Genomic DNA, 23,347 nt, shown 5'->3' on the forward strand with positions numbered 1-23,347 from the left:
CAAGTGTATAATTTCAAATTTCTTATGTTGAAATATATATTATGAAGTAAATTCATGAGAATATATAAAGATTTAAACTATTACAACTTGTTAGGTTACAAAATTCTTAAATATATTAATGAAATGTGTAATGAAAGAAAATGTTACTAAATTTGATGAAATCAAAATACTTCATCTAAAGTTTTCATTTGTCATTTTAAACTATATTACAAGTAATAACTTTAGGAGATGTGTAAAAATCTCATCTACTTTCTATACATATGATTAAGCCGATAAGAAGACCTATATTATTGGGCTTCGTTTCTAGTAGCCCATAAGAAATTTCAGCCCACTTTATTGACATACAACATTTGTGATTTGTTTTTTTGAGAAAAAAAAAATTGGTCGGCAGAAGAAAAAAGACAAACAAAAAATGTTTGATTTCTCTCATTCTCTGTACATTGCTGTCATCTTCGTCGAACATCAAACCCAAATTCGAAAAATTCAAAATCCCGCCTTCGCCTTCTCCCACAAACCCTAGCGATAGTGTACCCACCACTATCTCCGGCGACGGAAACCAGACAAGGTTGCCTCTAAACTTCCCGTTACGTGACCTAATTCTCCGTCTAAGCAAGGTGCTTTCTCTATCTTCCCTCTTCGTCTTACTCTGATGAGAATCAATTTCAATTTTGAAGGGTTTATTTTCAGTCGTGTAACTATCTTCCTCAATCTGGACAATTTTGTTTTGCATTCGGATAAGAGCACGATATCTAGATACAAATTGGTTTTGCCTTTTTGTTTTGTTAGCGATTCTCCAGATCCGGATTATTGCAAATCCAAGCTCCTTTCATAGGCTAAGGAAATGGAATGTTGTGTAACCAGAAGAGATAGTGTTGTTAGAGGAACAGGTATCAAAACTCCTCTCGCTTCTTCTAAACTTTGAGAAAATTTGGAAAAGTCATTGGACATGGATTTGGTCTCTGATTGATTATTTTGCAGTTAATGAAGTGAAACATACAGAAGAAGAAGAAGAAGATCATGGATATGGTGGTAACGATTGTGAATTGGATCTACTCTACCTTGTACATTCTGATATCTCATCTCTTCTTCTCCAGGTTCTTGCTACTCTTCTTGGCTAGAGATATTTCCTTAGTTTGTGTGTTCCTCTTGAATCCTTGTCTCTTTGTCTGACAATGATCAACAACTTGTTTGGTATTGGTTAAAGAACCATTTTCATTTTACATTAATGAGTTATGCCATGGTTTTTGGGACTTCAGATAGATGAGCTCGTTGTGAAAGCCACAAAGCTTAAGAACATGAGCAAACAAGGGACAAGAGAAGTTGAAACATTCAGATCGGTGTTGTCGGATGTGCATACCTCATTAAAGGTTTCAATATAGTGTTTTTGTTTCCTTCTAGTGTTTGGCCATTTACTTTCGAAATCTAACCTGTTTTAAATACACAGCCATGGTTTCCTCGATTGCAAGAAGCGTTATCCGGCCTTCAGTTGCTTCCAAAGAATCAAGAAGAACATTCTTTGATGAGCACTAGCAGTGTGCGCCCTAGCGAAGAGGAAGAATTGTTTGAAGTTGAGAGTCCTGAGCCTACTCAATTTGAGCCTTTAGTCTCTCCATCTCCTCTCGTGGCATGGCGTGGTGATTATAACGCCGACAAGGGTCGACAACTCTTTCTGTTGACACCACTACCCTTAGGCAAATCTGCATTCCTCAAACATCAGAATGCCTCCAAGATGAAATCTAAAATGATTCTGCCAAATGCTGCTGCAAATCAACGGCTCGAAGCTTCTAAAGAAACAAGTGATGGTGTGTTAGGAGAGGAGTCTATGAAAACCGCAGGACTTGGCAATTCATTAGACATGGATCTCTCTGAAAATTTGGTGGAGTGTGAGCCATTGTCTTCACCAGTTCTCAGGAGAAAAATCCAGTCTGAGCTTCTAATGACCCCTTGCTTGAAGATGTCTCCTCCGAAACCTTTTGCTCTGTTTAAACCGGTTCCTGAATCTTCTCAACCGGAAAAGCAAGGAGCTTGTAAGTCCACCTGCTCTGAATTGGGAGCTAGTTCCACTTTTAATGGTTCACAAAGCTCTGGATCCTCTGGTATTGATAAAACAGACGATCTCTGTTCGAAGTTTCCTGAGCTTTTGGGAATAAATCATGCTCCAATAGCCAGAAAAACTGATATTGAATCGTCGCCGGTTTGGTGGTTTTCTCCTCCTAAAACATGTGTTTTATTGGAGCCTGTGAATGAGAAGAAACAGATTGATGAAACCGGTGGATCCAAAACGGTGTCCTCATTTGCTTTTCCAAACGTTAAACCAGAAGCAGAACACCCAAAAGGTACATAATTTGATTTTTTGGGTTATTTCATTGAGTCTTATGATTTTGAGCATCTATGATCTTTATTTTTCTCGGCTGTTTTCTTAGAGGAAAGTGTGTCAATGGTGGTTGAGAGTACTCCAATGTTGAAAGAAGCAGAGAGTGTAATGACGAAAAACAGAACAAGAGCAGGTGAGAGTACTTTGAAGAAAGAGTTATGGACGAGATTTGAAGAAGCATCAATGCACACCAATCGTCTCAGCTCGATGACGACGACGACGACGAGAGGAAAGAAGAAGAAAGGGTTCATGGAAATGTTAGAGGAAGTGTGTGGCAGTGAGGAGAGTTAAATTGATGATCAAAGTATCAAAGATTCGTAATTTTGTAATTTCTTGTTCCTTTTGTAATTTTGTCTATTGTACGGTTCGTTTTTTAAATAATCTATATACGTATGGAATCGATTGATGACCATTAGAGTGGAAATTGAAATGAAATGAACATGAGAATTTAGCCCTGTAGAGAAATGATAACAAAGAAAAACGTTTTTGTGGTCGAAAACGGCTACTTAATTGTTTATACTTTTCAAATGAATATGTGTTACTACGAAAAGAATAACTACATCGACTACATGTATGATCCCATTCGCTTATAACTTGAAAAAAATCAAAGCGAACTGATTTAATTGGAACCTCATATCTCGCTTAAAATTTTGTATTTTGTTCACGACCCATTAGAAATTTTCGTATGGTTCGTAATAAATTACACTCTAGGAAGGTATAACTAACCTACTATCCAATTTGTTAATACTTCATTAGTAGGTCTTCAAAACAAATAAAACAAACATTTAAATTTCAAGTGGACACTTGTCCCCAACTAAATAAGGAAACCTTGTGTCGAAAATAATAAATCGGCCTCATTATATATGTCCCTGCATTCTAGGGAATTTCGACCGAATATTTATATGATCATCCATTTTTCTAGTTTAATATATTTAAGTTATTTGGAAGGGCTATATTTGATTATTTGTCTTTTAACTCTACGTACTTTATCAAAAAAAAAAATACTTAATTGCATTCCCCAATATTACTAAACGTTCTCCAACAAAAAGAATTCTCTAAATCACTTTCTCCATGACTAAATAGATGACGATGAGCATTCCATCGTCATCATGCTCGGTGGCTCCGCTGCAATGACAGAGAGCTTATATTGTAACGGCTAACGACCAAAAATGCATTGAGCCACGCAAAAACTAACAAATATTGCTCTTAAGTCTTAACCACATGAAAACTACACAACCATAATTGAATAATCATATCGAAACTGATCATAAGTAACATATTTCATTGCCCAGTCTTATTCGTGTACAAGAGTGTGCCAAATGTTGGGTCAAAATCAAAAGATTTAATCTATAGCGATAAGAGGAAATAATAACAGACAAGTCGTTAATAATTCATAATACTTCTAACGTTTTGAAGGTAAAACTATACCTACCATCTCTTTTATTAATAGTAGAATAGTAAGTATTAAAAACAATGAAAACAAACGTTTTGAAGGTAAAACTATACCTACCATCTCTTTTGTTAATAGTAAATTAGTAGGTATTAAAAACAAAGAAAACAACTAAACAAGGAAACCCTATGTTGATATAAACAATAAATCAACCTAACTAGATTTGTTTTTTTATATGTTCCTGCATTCTATGGAATTTTCTACCGAATATTACATAGTTAGACTGATTATATAGAATATGATATATGTAGTATTTCTAATATCAAATTTAATCGAAGACATTAATCCTGCGCACTTTATCCAACAAACACCTAATTCATTTCCCTATAGTTCCTAGTCCTAAACCTTCTTTAGCAATAAATCAACTATCCCTGAGTAACTCTAGATAATGAATTGCTAAATCACTTTATCCATAATTAAACAGATGGCCAACACTATAAATACTATTCGTCTCCCTTCATATATCTATATATTCTCCATAACTCAAAGTTACAAACATACACATAACGCAAGATCGACATCAACTATGGCTACAAAGACCTCAACCACACTTGCTTTATTCCTTGTTATCAATCTTCTCTTCCTCAACCTCATTATCCCGGTTTACGCAGACAATACTTGCCCAAGAGACGCTCTAAAAATTTCGATATGTGCAAATGTACTCAACCTCATCAACTTGAATCTTGGCGCACCGGCTATGAGACCTTGTTGCTCAATTCTCTTAGGTCTAATCGATCTCGATGTTGCACTTTGCCTTTGCACCGCACTTAAGCTCAGCATTCTCGGCATCACCATTAGCACTCCCATTCACCTTAACTTGGCCATCAACGCCTGTGGAAGAACCCTTCCCGATGGCTTCCGTTGCCCAGCATAATAATTCATAATTTCTGTGTATGTTCTCGAATTGGTTTTGCCTAACATCCATATTCAAGTACTATCTAAAATCTGCTTCGTAAGAATGTTACTATTAATGAGATGTTTTGTGGAAATGCAACAAAAAATGCGAATAGAGACGTGTTGGTTTGTTCTTACGTAATCTCCAATTGTTTATCCAAAGAAGAAAAAGAGAGAGGATATAGTAACTCGTTAAGGTTTTATGTGTCTTTTTCGTTTTGGTTCCGTCAAGTTTGCTATGTTATACAATATTTTTAATAATTGAGAGTAACGTAAATCCTTGAATTTTTTTTCTTATATAATCTCTTATGATATTAATCAGGATAATTAAAATCAAACATGACGGATAAAGCCAATACAAATGTGAAAGCCAGACTTTGTGGTCACAAAATTCCAAAATTACTAATCTTCAAACACAATCGCCAGCTACACATGGGAATTATGAGTAATAATGGTAGACATGTGTATTGATTCTAATTTAAGTCTTGTATATTTGGTAATCACGTTTAACTGTGATTTTGTAGAAAATATCATAATCATCTTTACCCATTTTCATTTGAATATCTTAAGAAATATATGAAATTAAAAAGTTAATTCATCTTTTTATTTTAGAACTCTTCTTGACTTAATGGTTGAGCAAAGATTCACTATTATACATCGAATGATCTAGATTTTGAATCCTAAAAAGTCATTTATTACTATATATTTATGCATATTAATAGAGACAAACTTATAAAGACTTCAACGCAACTAGAGTCGTTTGGCATAAATGTTCATAAAATATATAGTTATCTATTATAGAATTATGGATATAATATTTTGCATAATTTATTATACAAGAATAAATCAAAAAAATTATTTAAATATTATAAATAAGTTAAACCAGTTTGAGTGTAAGGTAGCATGTAATTTTGGGGTTCTTAGTTTTTGGTCAGCTACACGAATTTATACTATTTTGTTTTTTGATGGTTTAATTACCGTTTTACTCCATCCTTTACTATTTTGTGTATGTTATATCTGTATTTTATATTTTGTAAAATTAAAATTATCATGAACAATAAATTACGTGCTAGATCCTAATAATACTTTGTGAAAGTGTTAAAAACTAATAAGAGGTAAATAAGTAACAATTCATTGCAAAAGACTCAATAAGTTAAATTTTTTTGAAAAATTATGTTTTTTTGGCAACTGTTGAAAAGTTAACCAAAATATTGTCGACTGTTTTAGAAGAAGTGGTTCTATGTCATTTAAGTCTACCATCACGGAATATGATTTGGTTCAATCAAGTCAACATTTTTTTATATCAACGAATAAAAAGTAAGTCTACCGTTGGTATATAACGGAATTTAAGTCGATAATTCCAATAATTATACTACTTATCCAAAAATCAACGAAAAACGATATACAAATATCAGAAGAAATCAACAACCAAATAATATAAGCCAATAGTAATATAAATGTTTTTGAACATAATGTAAAATCTATGTTTTTGATAACGTTGAACATTTATATTTAGTTTTTAAAGAAAACTGAGAAATACCCTGATTTGTAAATTCACATTTGTTTGGAGCGATTAACTAAATAACAAATACGGATAGTACATTTCACATTGAACAAAATGTTTTTTTTATTATTATATTTTTCTTTTGGTAAAAGGCTCACATCGACCAAAATGTTATTTTCAAATTTTATAAAGTTAAGTATATGAAACAAAGTTGATCGAAAACATATGATAAAGCGAGCCCAAATATAAAAGATTAATTAGTTTTCATAATATTATATTTAGATTATCAACCCTCCAAGAAACATCTATCTTATGTATATTAATCTTTATAAATGGAACATCAAACCAAACAATCAATTTGACATATTGAAAAACTATGACTGCACAATGGTGTCTTCATAATTATATCTGTTCATTATCAAATAAATTCCATGATTATCCATTTTTCTTCTTGTGAAATAAAAAATGGGAGTTTTTGAAACCACTTTCTAAAACAATGATCCACTGTTACTAAATTATCAGAGAAATTAATAATTCCACACAAGTAGATAGTAATGACAGCGTTATTTAACTGTCCAACCCCTTACAACCCTAATATATATACATACCCCCTCTCTCAATCTCTCTTCATCACTCTCAAAACAACACTTCTATCTTAAAAAAAAAAGATGGCTTCAAGAATCTCAGCCTCCCTTATCATTTTCCTCACATTCAACATCCTATTCTTCACACTAACCACCGCATGTGGCGGTGGCTGCAGCCCAATCCCCAAACCAAAACCTAAACCGAAGCCCACCCCAAAACCTTCATCCTCAATAAGCTGCCCTAGAGACACTCTCAAACTCGGTGTTTGCGCCAATGTTCTCAAGGATCTTCTCAAAATCGATGTTGGCAAGCCGCCAGTCAAGCCTTGTTGCTCGGTCCTCAAGGGTCTGGTTGATCTTGAGGCCGCTGCTTGTCTCTGCACCGCCCTAAAGGCTAATGTTTTAGGAATTAAGCTTAATGTTCCTATCTCTCTCAGTCTTCTTCTTAATGTTTGTGGCAGGAAGACCCCTTCTGGATTCATATGCGCTTGATCTACTTATTTACCTATGCTTCCATTGGAAAACAAGTTTAATCTCTCTCTCTTTTAATGTTTGTCTTTCATTGTGATTCTTTGTATTCTCATATTCTATTTCAGTTTTTTAATCGAATAAGTGTTGCTTCTATTTCTTTTATTGTATCCAATTTAGATCGATTTGCTCATTCATAATTTAAGGTAATTAATAAGCTTCTTGTTTCCGCTTGAATTCACAAAAAATAATTCATACTAGTTAGTGGTTTATGTTAAAACAAGAAAATATAGGTAAATATATCGATTATATAAGTATAACCCTACAATTTATATACGGATTTCCGAACGTGAATAGCAGGAAAATATATATAAAAATTAGAATTTTACTCAAAGTGCAGAAGTGAAAACTATCGAATTTTTACTCCACATTTGGATAAAGGGGAAGTGTCAAAATTTGTGTATTGCTCTGAATTCTCTTGTGTTTATTCCATCGATATTCAAATACATTATATAGGGGTAGCCTTTAGCTTATCATACAAGTAACAGAGAATATCTATTCTAACCAAATAGGAATATTCTCATATTCGAGTATATCCTTTCCTAATACTCCCCCTTAAGATGATGAGTGTAGATCTTTAACTCCCATCTTACCAAGTAGATAACGAAATTGAACACGTCCAAGAGCTTTAGTCAACAAGTCTGCAAGCTGTTCAGTCGTTCGAACATGCGCAGCAGCTAACTGACCGGCTTGAAATGCATCACGGGTAATGTGACAATCATTCTCTATGTGCTTAGTGCGCTCATGGAAAACTGGATTCCGAAGAATGTTAAGGGCCGATTTGTTGTCGCAGAAGAAAGAAACTGGTTCTGGATGCTTTATGTCGAACACCGGAAGTAGCTCCATCAACCACTGTATTTCAGAGTAAGTGAACGACATAGCACGGTATTCGGCTTCGGTGGACGAACGAGACACTGTGTCTTGTTTCTTGGTTTTCCAAGAGATAGGAGAATCGCCCAAAAGAACAACATAACCAGTCAAGGAGCGTCTAGTGATCGGGCAGGAAGACCAGTCAGAGTCGCAGTAGGCTTTAACGTGAAGGTTCGAGCCAGTTTTGAGAAAGATGCCTTGACCCAGCGATCCTTTTAAATACCGTACTACCCTGATCACGGCATCCCAGTGCTTCTGTCGAGGCTTAACCATAAACTGAGCAAGAAGATGCACCGCATAACTGAGGTCAGGCCGGGTGATAGAGAGATAAACCAAAGGACCCACAAGACGTAGATAACTAGAGGGATTCGTATAAAATTCACCTTTATCGCTAGCAAGAGTATGATTCTGCTCAATAGGAGTGTCGTAAGGGCGAGCTCCAGTCAAACCACACTCCGTAACAATGTCGAGTGCGTATTTACGTTGACAAACGTAGATACCATCCTTGTTTCTCGATATTTCCAAGCCCAAGAAGTACTTCAAAGTGCCCAGATCTTTCATATGAAAGCATTGATTCATGTAAGCCTTAAATTTAGCAAAAAGAGTAGAGTCATTCCCACCAATTACCAAATCGTCGACATAGACAAGGACATATAGACATGATCCTCTGCGATGATACGAGAACAATGAATAGTCCTTTTTGTTTTGAACATATCCAAATCGCAGAAGAGACTCAGACAGCTTAGCAAAACCAGCATCGCGGTGCTTGTTTGAGACCGTATAGAGATTTCTTTAATCGACAGACCTTGTTCTTATCAGCCGCAGAATACCCAGGTGGAAGTTTCATATAAACTTCCTCTTTCAAATCGCCATGGAGAAACGCATTATGGACATCCATTTGTCCAAGTTCCCAGTTTTTAGATGCAGCCACTTTAAGAAACACTCTGACTGTAGTCATCTTAACAACATGGGCAAATGTCTCGTCATAATCAGTTCCTTCCTCTTCTCTGTTGCCAAGAATCACCAACCGAGCTTTGTAACGTTCTAAAGAGCCATCAGATTTTAACTTCACCTTGAAAACCCATTTACTGCCAATGGCGTGTTTGCCGGGTGGTAAATCGACAATGTCCCATGTCTTGTTCTTTTCCAGGACATGAACCTCATCTTTAGACGCACCTCTCCAATGTTCATATAACATAGCTTCTTTAAATGATTTAGGCTCGGTATAAGCATAAACTGCAGCCAAAAACATCTGCTGGGGAACAGAGAATCGATCAACAGAGACAAAATTAGCAAGAGGATAAATACACTTACTTGAGGACGAGGATGCAGAGTGAGCATTGGTGCGAGAGGGTTTATCATCAGTGCAAGCAGAATAGGTGACATATGGCGGTTGCAGAGCAGCAGAAGGTCGTTTAATGCAATGACCCCGACCAAAAACGTTGTCGTTGTTGTCAGCAACAACCGCGACTGGTGCAGGCTCGGTGTCCTCTGTTTCAACATCTATATCAGACAATACTGGATCATCGACTTCTGCAGTCTCTGTGATATCCGTCGCAACGACTGAATTGACTGCTTCTGTAGGTTCGATAACAGCTGGTGCAGCTTCTGTTACAGTCGTATCAGTCGGTGTCTCAATGAGAACAGGTGTTTGCGGTTCTGTTACTATTGGTGCGATGGTAGAGGATGGAGAACATACTGGGTCGTCATCTTTACCATCATCAGCAAGCTCCCCCTCAATTGGTACGTCCTCGAGAACAAACAGAGAGGAAGACTCGTCTGGTGTCGCAGTATCGGAAGCTTCATAAGGATAAACGTTCTCATAAAACTGAACATCGCGAGATACAAATGATTTTTGAGTCTTGAGATCAAGAATGAGCCAACCCTTCTTTCCCATTGGATAACCGAGGAAGACACAACGAGTACTGCGATCTGCGAATTTTTCACTGGATTTAGGCGTCTTTGTAGCATAACACAAGCAGCCAAAAGTTCTGATGTTATCATAGGTTGGTGGTTTCTGAAACCAATTCATAAGGGGTTTTCCCTTGAAGCAAGATCGATGGTGTGCGGTTGATAAGATAGGTTGCAGCCTGAATACTTTCACCCCAGAATTTCGTAGGAAGATGCGCTTGGAACAGCAAGGAGCGAGCCACATTTAGTATCTGTCGATGCTTTCTTTCGACTCTTCCGTTCTGTTGCGGAGTATAGACGCAAGAAGTGTGGTGTGAGATTCCTTTTTCTGCGAAATATGATCGAAGGGGAAGGAATTCTGTGCCATTATCTGTGTGAACCGTGCACACCTGTTTGCTAAATTGTCTTTCGATCCAGGCAATAAAATTCTTGATGACTGTTGCTACCGACGATTTTTCACGCAGCAAATGGGTCCAGACAGCGCAAAAAAAATCATCTACAATGGTGAGGAAGTAAGTAGAACCGCAGGTTGATTTTGTGTGGTATGGTCCTCAAACATCACAGTGTATCAAACTAAATAACTCATCAGCTTTATTTGAACTTTCTGAAAAAGAAACACGACTTTGTTTTGCGCGAGAGCACACATCATAACAATCGTCTAATCTGCTAGTACTACTACTAAAAACGCCAAAATCTGATAACAAAGTAAGAACTTTTGATGAAGGATGCCCCATCTTTCGATGCCACAAATCTCTGGTTTCCATCTTTGCAATCCGACTAGCTTGAGGAAGAACTGCTCCAGCAAGATGATAAACCCCATCGCGTGCTCACCCGCTCCAATCAAAGTCCTTGAAGCTTGGTCCTATATAAAACAAAACCGTTTGGTAAATATCACAGAACTTGCAATGTCACAAAGAAGCTGTGCAACAGAAATAAGCATGAGATGCAAGTCAGGAGCATAAAACACATGATGAAAAATAAGTTTTCCTCCGAGATACAAAGTGCCATGTCTCGTTGCCCAAGTAACACCACTATTAGGAAGCTTAATTAGACAATCATCGATGCTCTGAAGATCACTTAGCAATGTGATATCCCCAGTCATATGATGACTTGTTCCAGAGTCGATGATCAAATCAAAACGACTATGTGTCTCATAAAGAATCAGTTTTTCTATCTTACCAGAAAGTTTGTCTCCGGAAGATCCCTTCTTACTTTCGAGGAACTCAGCTAGGGAGTGCCACTGAGCAGCTGTGAGGGATGGAATGCCTGTAGAAGAGGTAGAAGCTTGATTAACAGTCACCTGCAAACCTCTGCCTCTACCACGTCCTCGAGCAGTACTTTTCCCGCGACCAGATGCTGGAACGCTCCCTTTATTTGCTGCAGTCTGTTCAGGCCACCAATCAGGATAACCAACAATCTTGAAACACTGCTGTTTCTCATGTCCAACTCGTCTACAGTGAGAACAGAGGAGAGATTGCTTCGAAACAGCGGTCACCGAAGCAGATAATCCGATAGGCTTGGTGGTATCTGCATCATCTCGTGTCACATTATGATGACGCTTCTCTTGAGAGATTTGCGAGTATACTTGATCAAGGTTTAGGTCGGTTAATCTTGTCAGCAAGTTCAAACGTGTGGTTCCAAACTTGCGACTGTCAAAGCCCATCAGGAACTAGTGAATGCGGATGCCTTCCCGTTTCCGTTGATAGGACACCAGCGATGCACAACTGGTCTTTTTACAACCACATGAGAAGCCCTTGTCGAGATCGGCTAGGTCATCCCACAACATCTTCAATTTACCGTAGTATTCCTCCACGGTTTGTTCCTCCTGTCTGCACTTCCGTATATCGTCGTGCAGTTGATGTTCCCGAGTTACATCACTCACCGAAAACCTTTGCTTGATGCTATCCCACATCACCGAGACATTATCTACGATTGAGATAGTGGAGCGTAGTTTCTCTTCTATGCTCACCATGATCCACCCGATGATGAGAGAGTTCACCATATCCCATCTTTCAGCATCATCGGTTCCTTCTTCTGGTCTCTTTAGGGTTCCATTGATGAACCCTAATTTTCGTTTTGTCCGGAGAGCATTCATCATGAGTTTGGACCATCTTTCATAGTTGGATCCGTTCAAGAGTATTGAAGTCAATACTTAGCCGCTGTGTTCTCCGGTTTGGATCGTATAAGGTGACACCAAGGGCGTCTCTTTTGTCTCGTCGCCGCCGGCCATGGTGAGCTAAGAGGTTTGTGATTTCTTTTGTGTTTACCACTACAAGAAAACAATCGTTTTCCAACGGTCCATTACGACGGTTTTAAAGTCGTCGCAAACTTACAACGATATTACGACGATTTTACGTCACATTAAAAAACCGTTGTAAAACCGTTGTATAAAAACATCGTCGTAACTTCGACGTACAATTTACGACGAATTACGACGAATATACATCGATAACGAGAGATTTGATATTAATTGCAAAATCATCGTAAATTAGATGTAAAATTACGACGAATATACGACGACTGGTTTTCGATGTAAACGATACGACGATTTTACGTCGACAAAGAAGTTAGGTGAAGAACATTTAAAACATGTTTACCTAACTAATGTAGATGAAAGATTTTATCGCATAATCGACGTAAAATCGTCGTAATATTATTGTTGAATGTAAAATCGTCATAAAAAGTCGTCGTAAAAGCGTCGTAAAGCCCGAAATTTTCCTATAAATAGATCTTCATTCCTTCTTTCAATCACAACACTTCATAATTCAAACATAAGATCATCATCATCCTGGAGACCCATTGTAGGTCTCTTAAATTTTAGTATAGTGTTGTAAATCCTTATATATTGGGTTGTCCATTGCTGGAAACCCGAATTAGTAGTTATTTACTTTGAAAAAAAGAAGTAATAATATTAAAAAGTTTATTTACTCCATTCACGTGGCTAGACGTGACACAAGAGACTAGCTCCTTTATTGTGTAATCAATAAAAAGAGATAGTATTTTGAGTTTATTTCAAGATGTCTATATACGAGCTAAGAAGTTGGATGTATATGCGTAAAGATTCAGATGGGGCGTTGACAGAAGAGTTCAAGAACGGGTTAGAAATATTTATGTATCGGGCTACAAATATGGAGAGGACGAAAGATAGCGGGAAGATGTTTTGTCCTTGTTTGAAATGCAAGAATACAAGGTATACACTAACCAAAACCGTGTGGACGCATTTATTAAATAGAGGGTTTATGCCGCAATATTTTGTTTGGTATCTACATGGAGAAGAATATGACAGTAATACTCATGGGAATGCTGGTAGTAGTAGTAATTATCAAAGTCATGTTGATTTTGATGAATCGAATTATGGTCATCAGCCTAATCAGTATCAATCTGATCAAAGTGTAGATCATGATAGGATGCATGAGATGGTGACTGATGCATTTCATGAAACGCATACTGGTAATGCTGTTGAGGAACCTAATGTAGATGCCAAATGATTTTATGATTTGTTAGACAATGCTAATCAGCCAATCTACGAAGGATGTAGAGAAGGCCTGTCTAAATTATCGTTGGCAGCTAGGATGATGTCAATTAAAACAGATCATAACCTGGCTGAGGTTTGCATGGATGATTGGGCTGATCTTCTGAAAGAGTATCTACAGGAGGATAACTTGGCAGCGGGAACATACTATGAAATACATAAGTTGATTTAGTCTTGGTCTACCTTCTGAGATGATAGATGTATGTGTTGACAATTGTATGATTTTTTGGAAAGATGATGATCAGCTGGAGGAATGTCGATTTTGCCAAAAACCAAGATACATACCGCAAACTGGTGGGCGTAAAAGGATACCGTACAAAAGTATGTGGTATCTCCCTATAACTGATAGGTTAAAACGGCTTTATCAATCTGAAAGGACAGCTGCATCAATGAGATGGCATGCGGAACATACACAAATAGATGGAGAAGTTGTTCATCCATCAGATGCAAAGGCATGGAAACACTTCAATATGGTATACCTAGATTTTGCTAAGTTCAAACGGAATGTCTATCTTGGTCTGTGCACTGATGGTTTTAGTCCATTTGGTATGTCTGGTAGACAATATTCATTATGGCCAGTAATCCTAACTCCTTATAACCTTCCTCCAGATTTGTGCATGCAAAGGAAATTTCTTTTCCTAAGTATTTTGGTTCCAGTTCCAAATCATCCGAAGCGAGCTCTCGATGCATTTCTGCAGCCACTCATACATGAGTTGAATCAGTTATGGTATACTGGCGTTCGCACATATGACTATTCAACGAGGAAAAATTTTACTATGCGGGCTGTGCTTATGTGGACAATAAGCGATTTCCCCACTTATGGTATGCTATCATGATGGACTACACATGGGAGGCTATCTTGTCCTTATTGTCTTCATCGAACTGATGCGTTTCAGCTAAAACATGGTAGAAAAACATGTTGGTTTGATTGTCACCGGATAACCATCCATATCGGAGGAACAAGAGGTTATTTATGAAGAACAAAAGTGTACATGTCCCTCCACCCGTTAATTTAACAGGAGCTGATATACATGCACAAATCGATCATTGGAGGGCAGAGGAAATAGTAACGCGTGGGGGAACCTGGCACACTCCTGCAAATATGCCTGAAGGTTATGGAGTTCATCATAATTGGCACAAGAAAAGTATCTTTTGGCAACTACCCTATTGGAAAGATCATCTGCTCAAACACAATTTTGATGTCATGCACATTGAAAAAAACTTTTTTGATAACATCATGCATACAGTTATGAACGTAGCAGGAAGAACAAAAGACAATGATAAGTCAAGATTGGACTTGCCTGATTTATGCAACAAAAGTGAGTTGCATATACTGAGAAACGGGAAAGCACCAGTTCCTGTATTTCGGTTGAGTGCAGATCAAAAGTCAGCATTGTTCAGATGAGTTTCTTCTGACGTTAAATTTCCTGATGGGTATGTTTCTAATCTTTCTAAATCTGTTGAGAAGGGGGTAAAGTTTGCCGGGATGAAAAGCCATGACTACCATGTGTTTATGCAACTATTATTTCCATTTGCATTTGCTGAACTCTTGCCCAAAAATGTCCATGAAGCTGTTGGAGGCATTGGTGCTTTTTTCGGGATCTTAGTACACAAACATTATCAGTTGATGTAATATCACAACTGGCATTGAATATTTCAATCTTGTTATGCAATTTGGAAAAGATCTTCCCACCATCATTTTTTGATGTTATGGAACATCTTCCTATTCATCTCCCTCACGAAGCAGAGCTCGGTGGACCCGTTCAGTACAGGTGGATGTATCCGTTCGAGCGTTTCATGAAGCATCTTAAGGGTAAAGCCAAAAACCTAGCTAAAGTGGAAGGCTCAATTGTGGCGGGAAGCTTGACGCAAGAGACTTCGCACTTCACTTTGTACTATTTTGCACCGAAAGTACGAACACGCAAAAGAGCTACTCGTCGATATGATGATGGAAGAGTTGGCCAAACATATGCCATTGACGTTGAGGGTGTACCTGACATATTCTCGCCGATCGGACGTCTTAGTGGAAAACTAAAAGAAGTTTGGTGGTCGAATGAAAAAGATTATCACAGTGCACATACGTATATCCTGCTAAATTGTGAAGAGTTGTCATCGTACGAAATGTACTTTTTTAATTAATAATATATATATATATATATGTCAGTATTAATAAACTATTTGTTGTTATCTCAGCACATTCGTTGATGAGGTTAAAGAATGCATATCTAGGGTTTCTGAAACTGAAATCAATGATCGTAAAGATCAACACTATGCCCAGTGGTTAAATGGGCAAGTACGTATAAAATTTTAATTAAAAGACTACATTAAATTGCTATATATCCAAATCAAGAAATTAAAGCAAATTTGTTTCTTATTAGGTGGACCCGAATGATCCGGATGAATTTCCAACATGGTTCCATGAGTTAGTACTAGGTCTGATGGCAAAAATAACTACAGCTTCCATGTATTTCACTTGGGGCTATGTTTTTCACACATACCGTCACGGTGCAAAGCGTGCGACAACTAACTATGGAGTTTGTGTGAAGGGTGAAATAGATTTTTATGGAGTTCTGCAAGAAATAATTGAAGTAGAGTATCATGGATTGTTAAGGCTGAAAACTGTTCTCTTCAAATGTGATTGGTTTGATCCAACTGTTGGAAGAGGGGTACGTCTAAACAAGTTCGGAGTTGTTGATGTGAACAAATCACGACGGTACAACAGGTTTGAGCCATTTATATTAGCTTCTCAAGCAGAACAGGTAACGTTTCTGCCATACCCTCGAGTTCGATCAACAAGAATCTCATGGTTAGCTGTAGTTAAAGTGGCTCCGAGAGGCAAGATTGTAGGGGTTGAGGATGTTCCACTTCAACATGACACTTGCGTAGATCTGTTTTAACCAGATGTTGATGAGGATATTTTCTTAATAGACCCTCGGAACAGACAAGTTGAAGATCTTCCCGATGATACAGAAGAAGAAGGTGATGATGAGTTTGCTGAAACCGATGATGACGATTTGGCGGAAGACGAAGGTAATAGTGACGAAGTAATAGAGGAAGATGAATCTGATTGAGTTTCATGCATCGTATTTAGTGAATGTTTGTTATTATGTAATTTGTAACTTTGTTTGTTCGAGTTTTTAAAATGGAAAAAATTCGATTTTACGACGGTTTTACGACGATTTTGTTAAACCCTAAACCCTAAGTCTAGGTTTTAAGCCCTAAATGAATAGGGTTTAAGCATTACGATGTCTTTACGGCGACCAGTCGTAATAGCGTCGTAATATTACGACGATTTTACGACGCATTCACTATTTAGTCGTAAAATCGTCGTAATACTAAAATCCAAGATTTTGATTCTTTTATATCTTATTGGTTGTAAGGTATTTCACAAATGTTTTTGATTGGTTATCTTATTTTATATGAAAAGCTATCAATCTGATCAAAATCAAAAATTTGAAAAAAAACATACATATTAACAAGTTCATGCATGTTTTTCGTAAATGTTAAGTAAAAGGTTATATATTAGATTACAGAATTTCAATATTTACTATCTCATGTACTAAATCCGTCATACATGCAAAGTTATAAACCTTTTGTTATATGTTAGGATACAATAACCTTTGCGTTGTTCTTGATGTAAAAAGCCTTTTGAAAGATTTAGGGTTTGATAACTTTTTAAATAAACATCGTAAAACCGTCGTAATATTATCGTAACGTTACGACGGTTTTACGACTAATTTTCCTAAAACCGTCGTTAAACCGTCGTAATGTTTGAACCAGATTGGTTCCAGATCCGAGGTACGAGGTTATAAATGTTGTGACGTTACGACGATTTTACAACGGTTTTAGGAAAATTAGTCGTAAAACCGTCGTAACGGTCAAACGCTCCCATCATGACACATGTCATGTCATGCAGTGGACCGACTGTTATACAACCAAATCGTCGTAAAATCATCGTAACGTTACGATGATTTTACGACGATCACAAAATCTATATAAGGGACGCGAGTTTTCCTCATTCGTCGCTCATTCCTCTCTTCTCCCTCTCTCTCTATAAATCTCCCTCTCTCTCTAGAAAATCTACATCTCCCTCTCTCCCTACTCTCCCAGCCAATTTAATTGTAAGTTTTTTTTTTTAAATAAATTTCATTATAGTTTTATTTAAATAATAGATAGACCTGGAATTTAGATAGGTTTAGGTTCAGAATTTAGATAGGCCCGGAATTTATGAATATATGATATAATTAGTAACAAATGTTATTTAATTTTGTAGATTACTTAGATATAGCTCATCGGGCAAAGAGGTTCCACTACCGACAGATGGTAGATCCAAACGGTACGGCTCCGTCCACCTCATCGACAGGGTCAGTCATCCCGGAGTCCTCGGGAACACAACGGACGGTTTCTCAACCGGTCGTTGTACCACAGTCGGCACCGCCTCCACCACCACCAGCCGAACCAGCAGCCCCCGCACCAGCCGAACCTGCAGCCCCGATACAGCCTATACCGTATGCCCAATTTACGGTACAGGATCTTCTACGCCAACCGGGTCGTGAGAGTATGAACAAACTCGATCCGGATCGAGCTCCGGGAACATTTTGGTACGAGTTTTTTTTTTTAAAATATCTTTTAAATAATTAATATTTATAATTAATTGAAATTAATTTACTTTTTCTTTGCATTTGACTAGGTTTACGACCGACAATGCGGTCGGTCGTAACGTTGCAGAAATCATCAAAGGGTTTTTCGTACAACCCCATACCAGCTCGAAGAAGCTGGATCAGGCAACACTTGACACTTGGTTCAAGTGTTTTGCGGTAAGTACTTTAAAATTTTAATTTAAATTATTATTCCTAATTTTTTACAATAATTACTAACTTTTTGTTGTTTTTCCTAGCAAAACTGGCATTGGGAAACATCCGCACACGGACGTGTGGAGACGGCCTTCAAAGAGAAGGTCAAATTCCGCCTCAACAACACCGTTTTCGATTGGAAGCGGAAGTGGGAGGTTGACGGCGATAAGGCCAAGCCGGCGCCGATGGCCGATACCGTCTGGCGGGGTCTGGTCCAGTACTGGTTGAATCCGCATAACTAGACTACTGACGCCAAGTGTTCCGGATCCAGGTAATTTATTTTGTGTTTAACTTAAATATATAATTACATTATGTGTTTTCCAATGTATACATTCTAATGAATATATTTTTCAGGAACGCTCGGGAAATCGGAAGAACGTCTCGCACACTTCCGGCCAGATTCCTTTTGCCGGAAGACGACTTATGATGGTAATTTAATTTAAATTATTAATTTTTTGTTTTTAAATAATTAATTATTATTTTCTTAATAATATTTTCATTTTGATTTTGTAGGTCGAAGAAAACGGGGGAGAACTTCTTCCGATGACGAAGGTCTTCGCCGAGACCCATAAGAAGCAGAACGGTGAATTCACGGATCCTCGGGCAGAGGAGATCTACAACGCCGCCTGTGCGGGGATCGAGGAGCAGCAGACGCAACTCACTCAGCAGGTGCGTCCAATGTCTCCTGTAGGTAGCTCGGTCCAATCGACCCCGACGCTTACGGTGGCGGAGATGGACCAGATTTTTGAAGAGGTAAATTCTTTTAATAAATTTAATGTAATTTTAACTTTATATTGTATTTTTAACCATAATTTATTTAAATATTTTCAGGTTGCCCCTAGGAAAAAGGGGCGGGTATTAGGGATGGGATCCATCTGTGATACCCTGGCCGCTACGGTGACTGGTCACGTCCAGGTTCCGGATCCGTTTATCCGCCAGGAGATCGATCAGATGCGGACCCAGTACGAGACGAAGATCGACCAGCTGTACGGTCTCTTCGAGATCATGGGGGCCGACAACCTGGTGCTCATGGCGCAGTTAGACATGCTGCGGGCTGATGGAGTTGTCGGATCGTCTGCAGAGTCATCTTCTAGGAGGCAACCACCGGTGCAGACGGACGAGGAGATGTTTCGGTCTCTCGGGGTTGATCCTCCTAGAGTCGGAGATCAGGCACCGGAAGCCTCTAACCGAAGATCCGATGATCAGGCGGCGGAAACTTCTCTCCGAAGACCCGGCAAAGAACATGTGGAGGACGATGGGGAACACGCCGGTGACAGGATCGACCTTAGTTTAGATTTAGATCTAGATCTTTAGGGTTTTTTTTTGCAATTACTAAAATTAATTTTAATTTGAATTTTAATTAAATTTTAAATTGTAAATTAATTCTTTTTTAATTTAAATTCGAATTAATTTTTTTTTATTTTCAATTATATAAAACGTCGTATAATCGTCGTAATATAATTATTATTATTTTATTAAATCGTCGTATATTCGTCGTAAAAAGTACGACGAAGTTACGACCAAAATGTACGACGACAAATACGACGACTATACGTCCGTGTTTTACGACGCTTTTACGACGGAATGATATAATATATTACGATTGAATTACGACGAAAATTGCGTCGTATATTTTACGACGATCCTACGCCGATTTTTAACGACGACTTAACGACGGTCCAGGCGAAAACTAAATCGACGCAATTGGATGTAAAGTCGTCGTAAACTGTATGACGCATTTACGACGATCTTTTTCCGTCGATGTTACGACGAAAAAAAACCGTCGTAGATTATACGACGACTTTACGACGATTTGTCTATTACGACGATGAGTTTACGACGATTTTGAAATCGTCGGTAGTCTATCGTAATAGCCCTATTACGACGAAATAACGACGATTTTGGCCGTTGTAAAACGGTCTTTTTCTTGTAGTGTAGGTTTTGTTTTTCTCTTTTTTTTTTCGAGAGCAGTTTTCTAGCACAGGTTAAAGGGAAATTCTGATACCATGTCAAGATTTGTGTATTGCTCTGAATTCTCTTGTGTTTATTCCATCGATATTCAAGTATATTATATAGAGAAAGCCTTTAGCTTATTGTACAAGTAACAAAGAATATCTATTCTAACCAAATAGGAATATTCTCAGATTCGAGTATATCCTTTCCTAATAGGAAGCCAGCTGATTTGAATCTATTAAAACTTATACCAATATGATATGATCCTCCCCCCATAAGGATTTATGCAAGTGTTGGCACACAATTTTCTTGCTTCATATATATAGACAATAATAAAGAATAATTTGTCCCCTCGAAAATCAGCATAATAAGCAAATAATAGAACATAGCAACGTAGTATCTAATCATACGTGTTGTTATAATCTAATGAATTAATCAATTAACGGTACGACTTATGACATTAGTCACCTAAATGGCTAAACCACATGATATATGAATATGAATATCATGTATATAACCTGAAAATGGTACGATCCACAACAAATAATATATAACTTGAATAGCTAGTATCTATCGAGGGGTTGATACGATCATGGACTCAGAGGACGACCCAAACAATAGAATCGAGGTTCCGGAAGCACATTTGGCCGTACCGGATGGACCTATGACGCGATCCAGAGCTAAGAAGCTGGCAGGAACGGTTCAGGCTGTACTTAAAGGAATTAAGATCGGACCAGGCGACCCAGCATCACCCAAGATCGTGACCGTGCTCATGAACGCCGGCTGTAACTAATCTGGTCCGGGTGATGGCTTAATACTCTTTTTCCTTACACCCGGGTTTGTCCCAATGGGTTTACCGGGTGGGGTTTTAACGAGGTTAAGTCCATCGCCCATCTCTCGACCAAGGTTGGTTTACGGTCTGGTTCATGGGTCGGCAGAGCAAGAGTCATTTTCGGTTTGGCAACTCAAGAGTCAGTCAAAGGCCAGCCGAAGAGTCAGTCCTTAGTTCATTTATTTTGGTCAAGACTTTATTAATTTTTCTGTCATTTTCGAGTTTGTCTCTTGAGCTACTTCGCCTGCTATATAAAGGCTTGTACCCTTTCTCATTTTCGACATTCACTTATCAAATAAAATTGAGATTTCTCCTTTGTTCTTTTAGAACTTTTTCGATTCTTTAGGTGGTTAGCCTCTTGAATCCTTTTCAGTTTATCAAGTTCAATCCATAGGACTTGACGCAGCCTTCACCCAGTTGTCTCGTTGGGACGTTCAAGTAGTTAAAGGGGCTTAGGGATTTTCGAGAACTTAGTTCTCACGCCTTAACATCCTTTTTCCGCGGATCCAATCAGCCAGCTTAGTCACCCCCTTGTTTCAAGCCTTTCACTGCGAATTTGGGCCTAAGGATCTTTGGGTTTCAACCCACCCCTTAGCATCTTCTCCGTGAATCCGTTTGGAGTCAAGGATCTATCCATCCGATACCGACCAAGTGTGTGCCGTTATTGGGAATTCGTATCAAGTGGTATCAGAGCCACGCACTTGAAGAAAGCGGTATTATCTATCTTTTTGTCTTTTCAAATTCCGTCTTATCCTTTCTTTCTTTTGTAATTCCAGATCTATTTAAAAAAAAAAAAGAGAAAAAAAAGAACCAAAGTTAAAAAAAAAAAAAAAGATCTGTGGAAACCAAAAAAATATTTTCTCTCTATCTTCTCTTTTCTTCATAATCGCTTGATATTCTGAATTGGTTTAGAGTTCTACATCGAGTTTTTGATTTAGCTCTCTTGGAACCGAGGAGATTCTCTTGAGTGTTTGTGAGATCATTAAGAGAGTTGAGTGAAACACCGAGTGAAACACTTAGTGAGAATTTTTACTAACTTGTTTGTTTGTTTTGCGAGGTACTATATGTCTTCTAGCGAAGATCCATCCTCTATTCGGTCAAAGGAAGTAAGAAAAGTCACTATGAACCATAGGCTGGACCAGATTACTCAGCTGCTGGATCACATGAACCAGCGTATGGAACGATTGGAAGTGGATCAGCCTAGACGGGACAGAGGAGCTGATCGCAGTGACCAGGAGGACCCAAATTGGAGGGAGAGAAATCATAACCGGAATGAGTTTGTCGGAGACAACCCATTCTATGCTGACGGTCATACCTCGGGTGGTAGTCAGGTACGACCCAGACGCGGCCGAGAAGATAGACGTGGTCAAAACCCTGTGCCGAACCACGGTCGTGAGCGATACAACCCAGATCCAAACCGCGGCCGTAACCGGGAGGAGGTTCGACAAGACCGTAACGATCAAGGTCGGGAACAATACGAACTTGAACCAGTCCAAGCCCGAAACGACAATGACCTTGGAGGCATGAAGCTGAGGGTTCCATCTTTCTATGGTACAACCGATCCAGATGCGTTCCTTGAGTGGGAAAAGAAGATCGACATTTTGTTTGGTTGTCAGAACTTCTCAGAAAGAAAGAAGATCAACCTGGCCGCCACCGAGTTCCATGGGTACGCGGTAGACTGATGGGACCAAGTTGTTACCAACCGGAGAAGGAACGGCGACCGACCGGTCGAAACTTGGGATGAAATGGCACGAATGATGAGACGCAGATTCGTACCAAGCCACTACCATCGGGAGTTGCACACTCGACTCAGACGCTTGACCCAGGGATCCAAGAATGTTGAGGAGTATACCAAGAAATGGATCGGCTAATGCTGAAAGCTGATACGGTAGAACCGGAGGATGCGACAATGGCCTGGTTCTTGAGTGGCCTCAACCGTGATATACAAGACCGTATGGAGCTGAAGGACTATCAGGACATTGGAGAAATGTACCACAAGGCGGTCCTAGTGGAACAACAGCTGAAACGCAAAGGCACCAACCGACCCGCATATGGTTCCAGT

At 38.4% G+C, this 23,347-nt stretch overlaps 3 protein-coding genes across 3 annotated transcripts; all 3 read left to right on the plus strand.

Annotated features, from left to right (window-relative positions):
• The first annotated feature begins 401 nt into the window (after nt 1-401).
• LOC18014760 lies at nt 402-2,780 on the plus strand. The gene is made up of 6 exons (XM_024154345.1): nt 402-614; nt 787-887; nt 979-1,094; nt 1,257-1,367; nt 1,445-2,336; nt 2,424-2,780. The coding sequence occupies exons 2-6, from the start codon at nt 842-844 to the stop codon at nt 2,663-2,665; spliced, it is 1,407 nt and encodes a 468-aa protein (XP_024010113.1). The 5' UTR covers nt 402-614; nt 787-841; the 3' UTR covers nt 2,666-2,780.
• Nucleotides 2,781-4,350: 1,570 nt separating this feature from the next.
• LOC18014616 (putative lipid-binding protein AIR1B) lies at nt 4,351-4,698 on the plus strand. The gene has a single exon (XM_006396686.1). It carries the CDS (start codon nt 4,351-4,353, stop codon nt 4,696-4,698), a length of 348 nt encoding a protein of 115 aa, XP_006396749.1.
• Nucleotides 4,699-6,857: 2,159 nt separating this feature from the next.
• Nucleotides 6,858-7,356, plus strand: LOC18014617 (pEARLI1-like lipid transfer protein 1). Its single transcript, XM_006396687.2, has one exon. The coding sequence runs from the start codon at nt 6,891-6,893 to the stop codon at nt 7,296-7,298; it is 408 nt and encodes a 135-aa protein (XP_006396750.1). The 5' UTR covers nt 6,858-6,890; the 3' UTR covers nt 7,299-7,356.
• Nucleotides 7,357-23,347: the final 15,991 nt, after the last annotated feature.

The sequence above is a fragment of the Eutrema salsugineum genome, unplaced genomic scaffold (genome assembly GCF_000478725.1).
Source record: "Eutrema salsugineum unplaced genomic scaffold, Eutsalg1_0 scaffold_3, whole genome shotgun sequence".
NCBI lineage: Eukaryota > Viridiplantae > Streptophyta > Magnoliopsida > Brassicales > Brassicaceae > Eutrema > Eutrema salsugineum.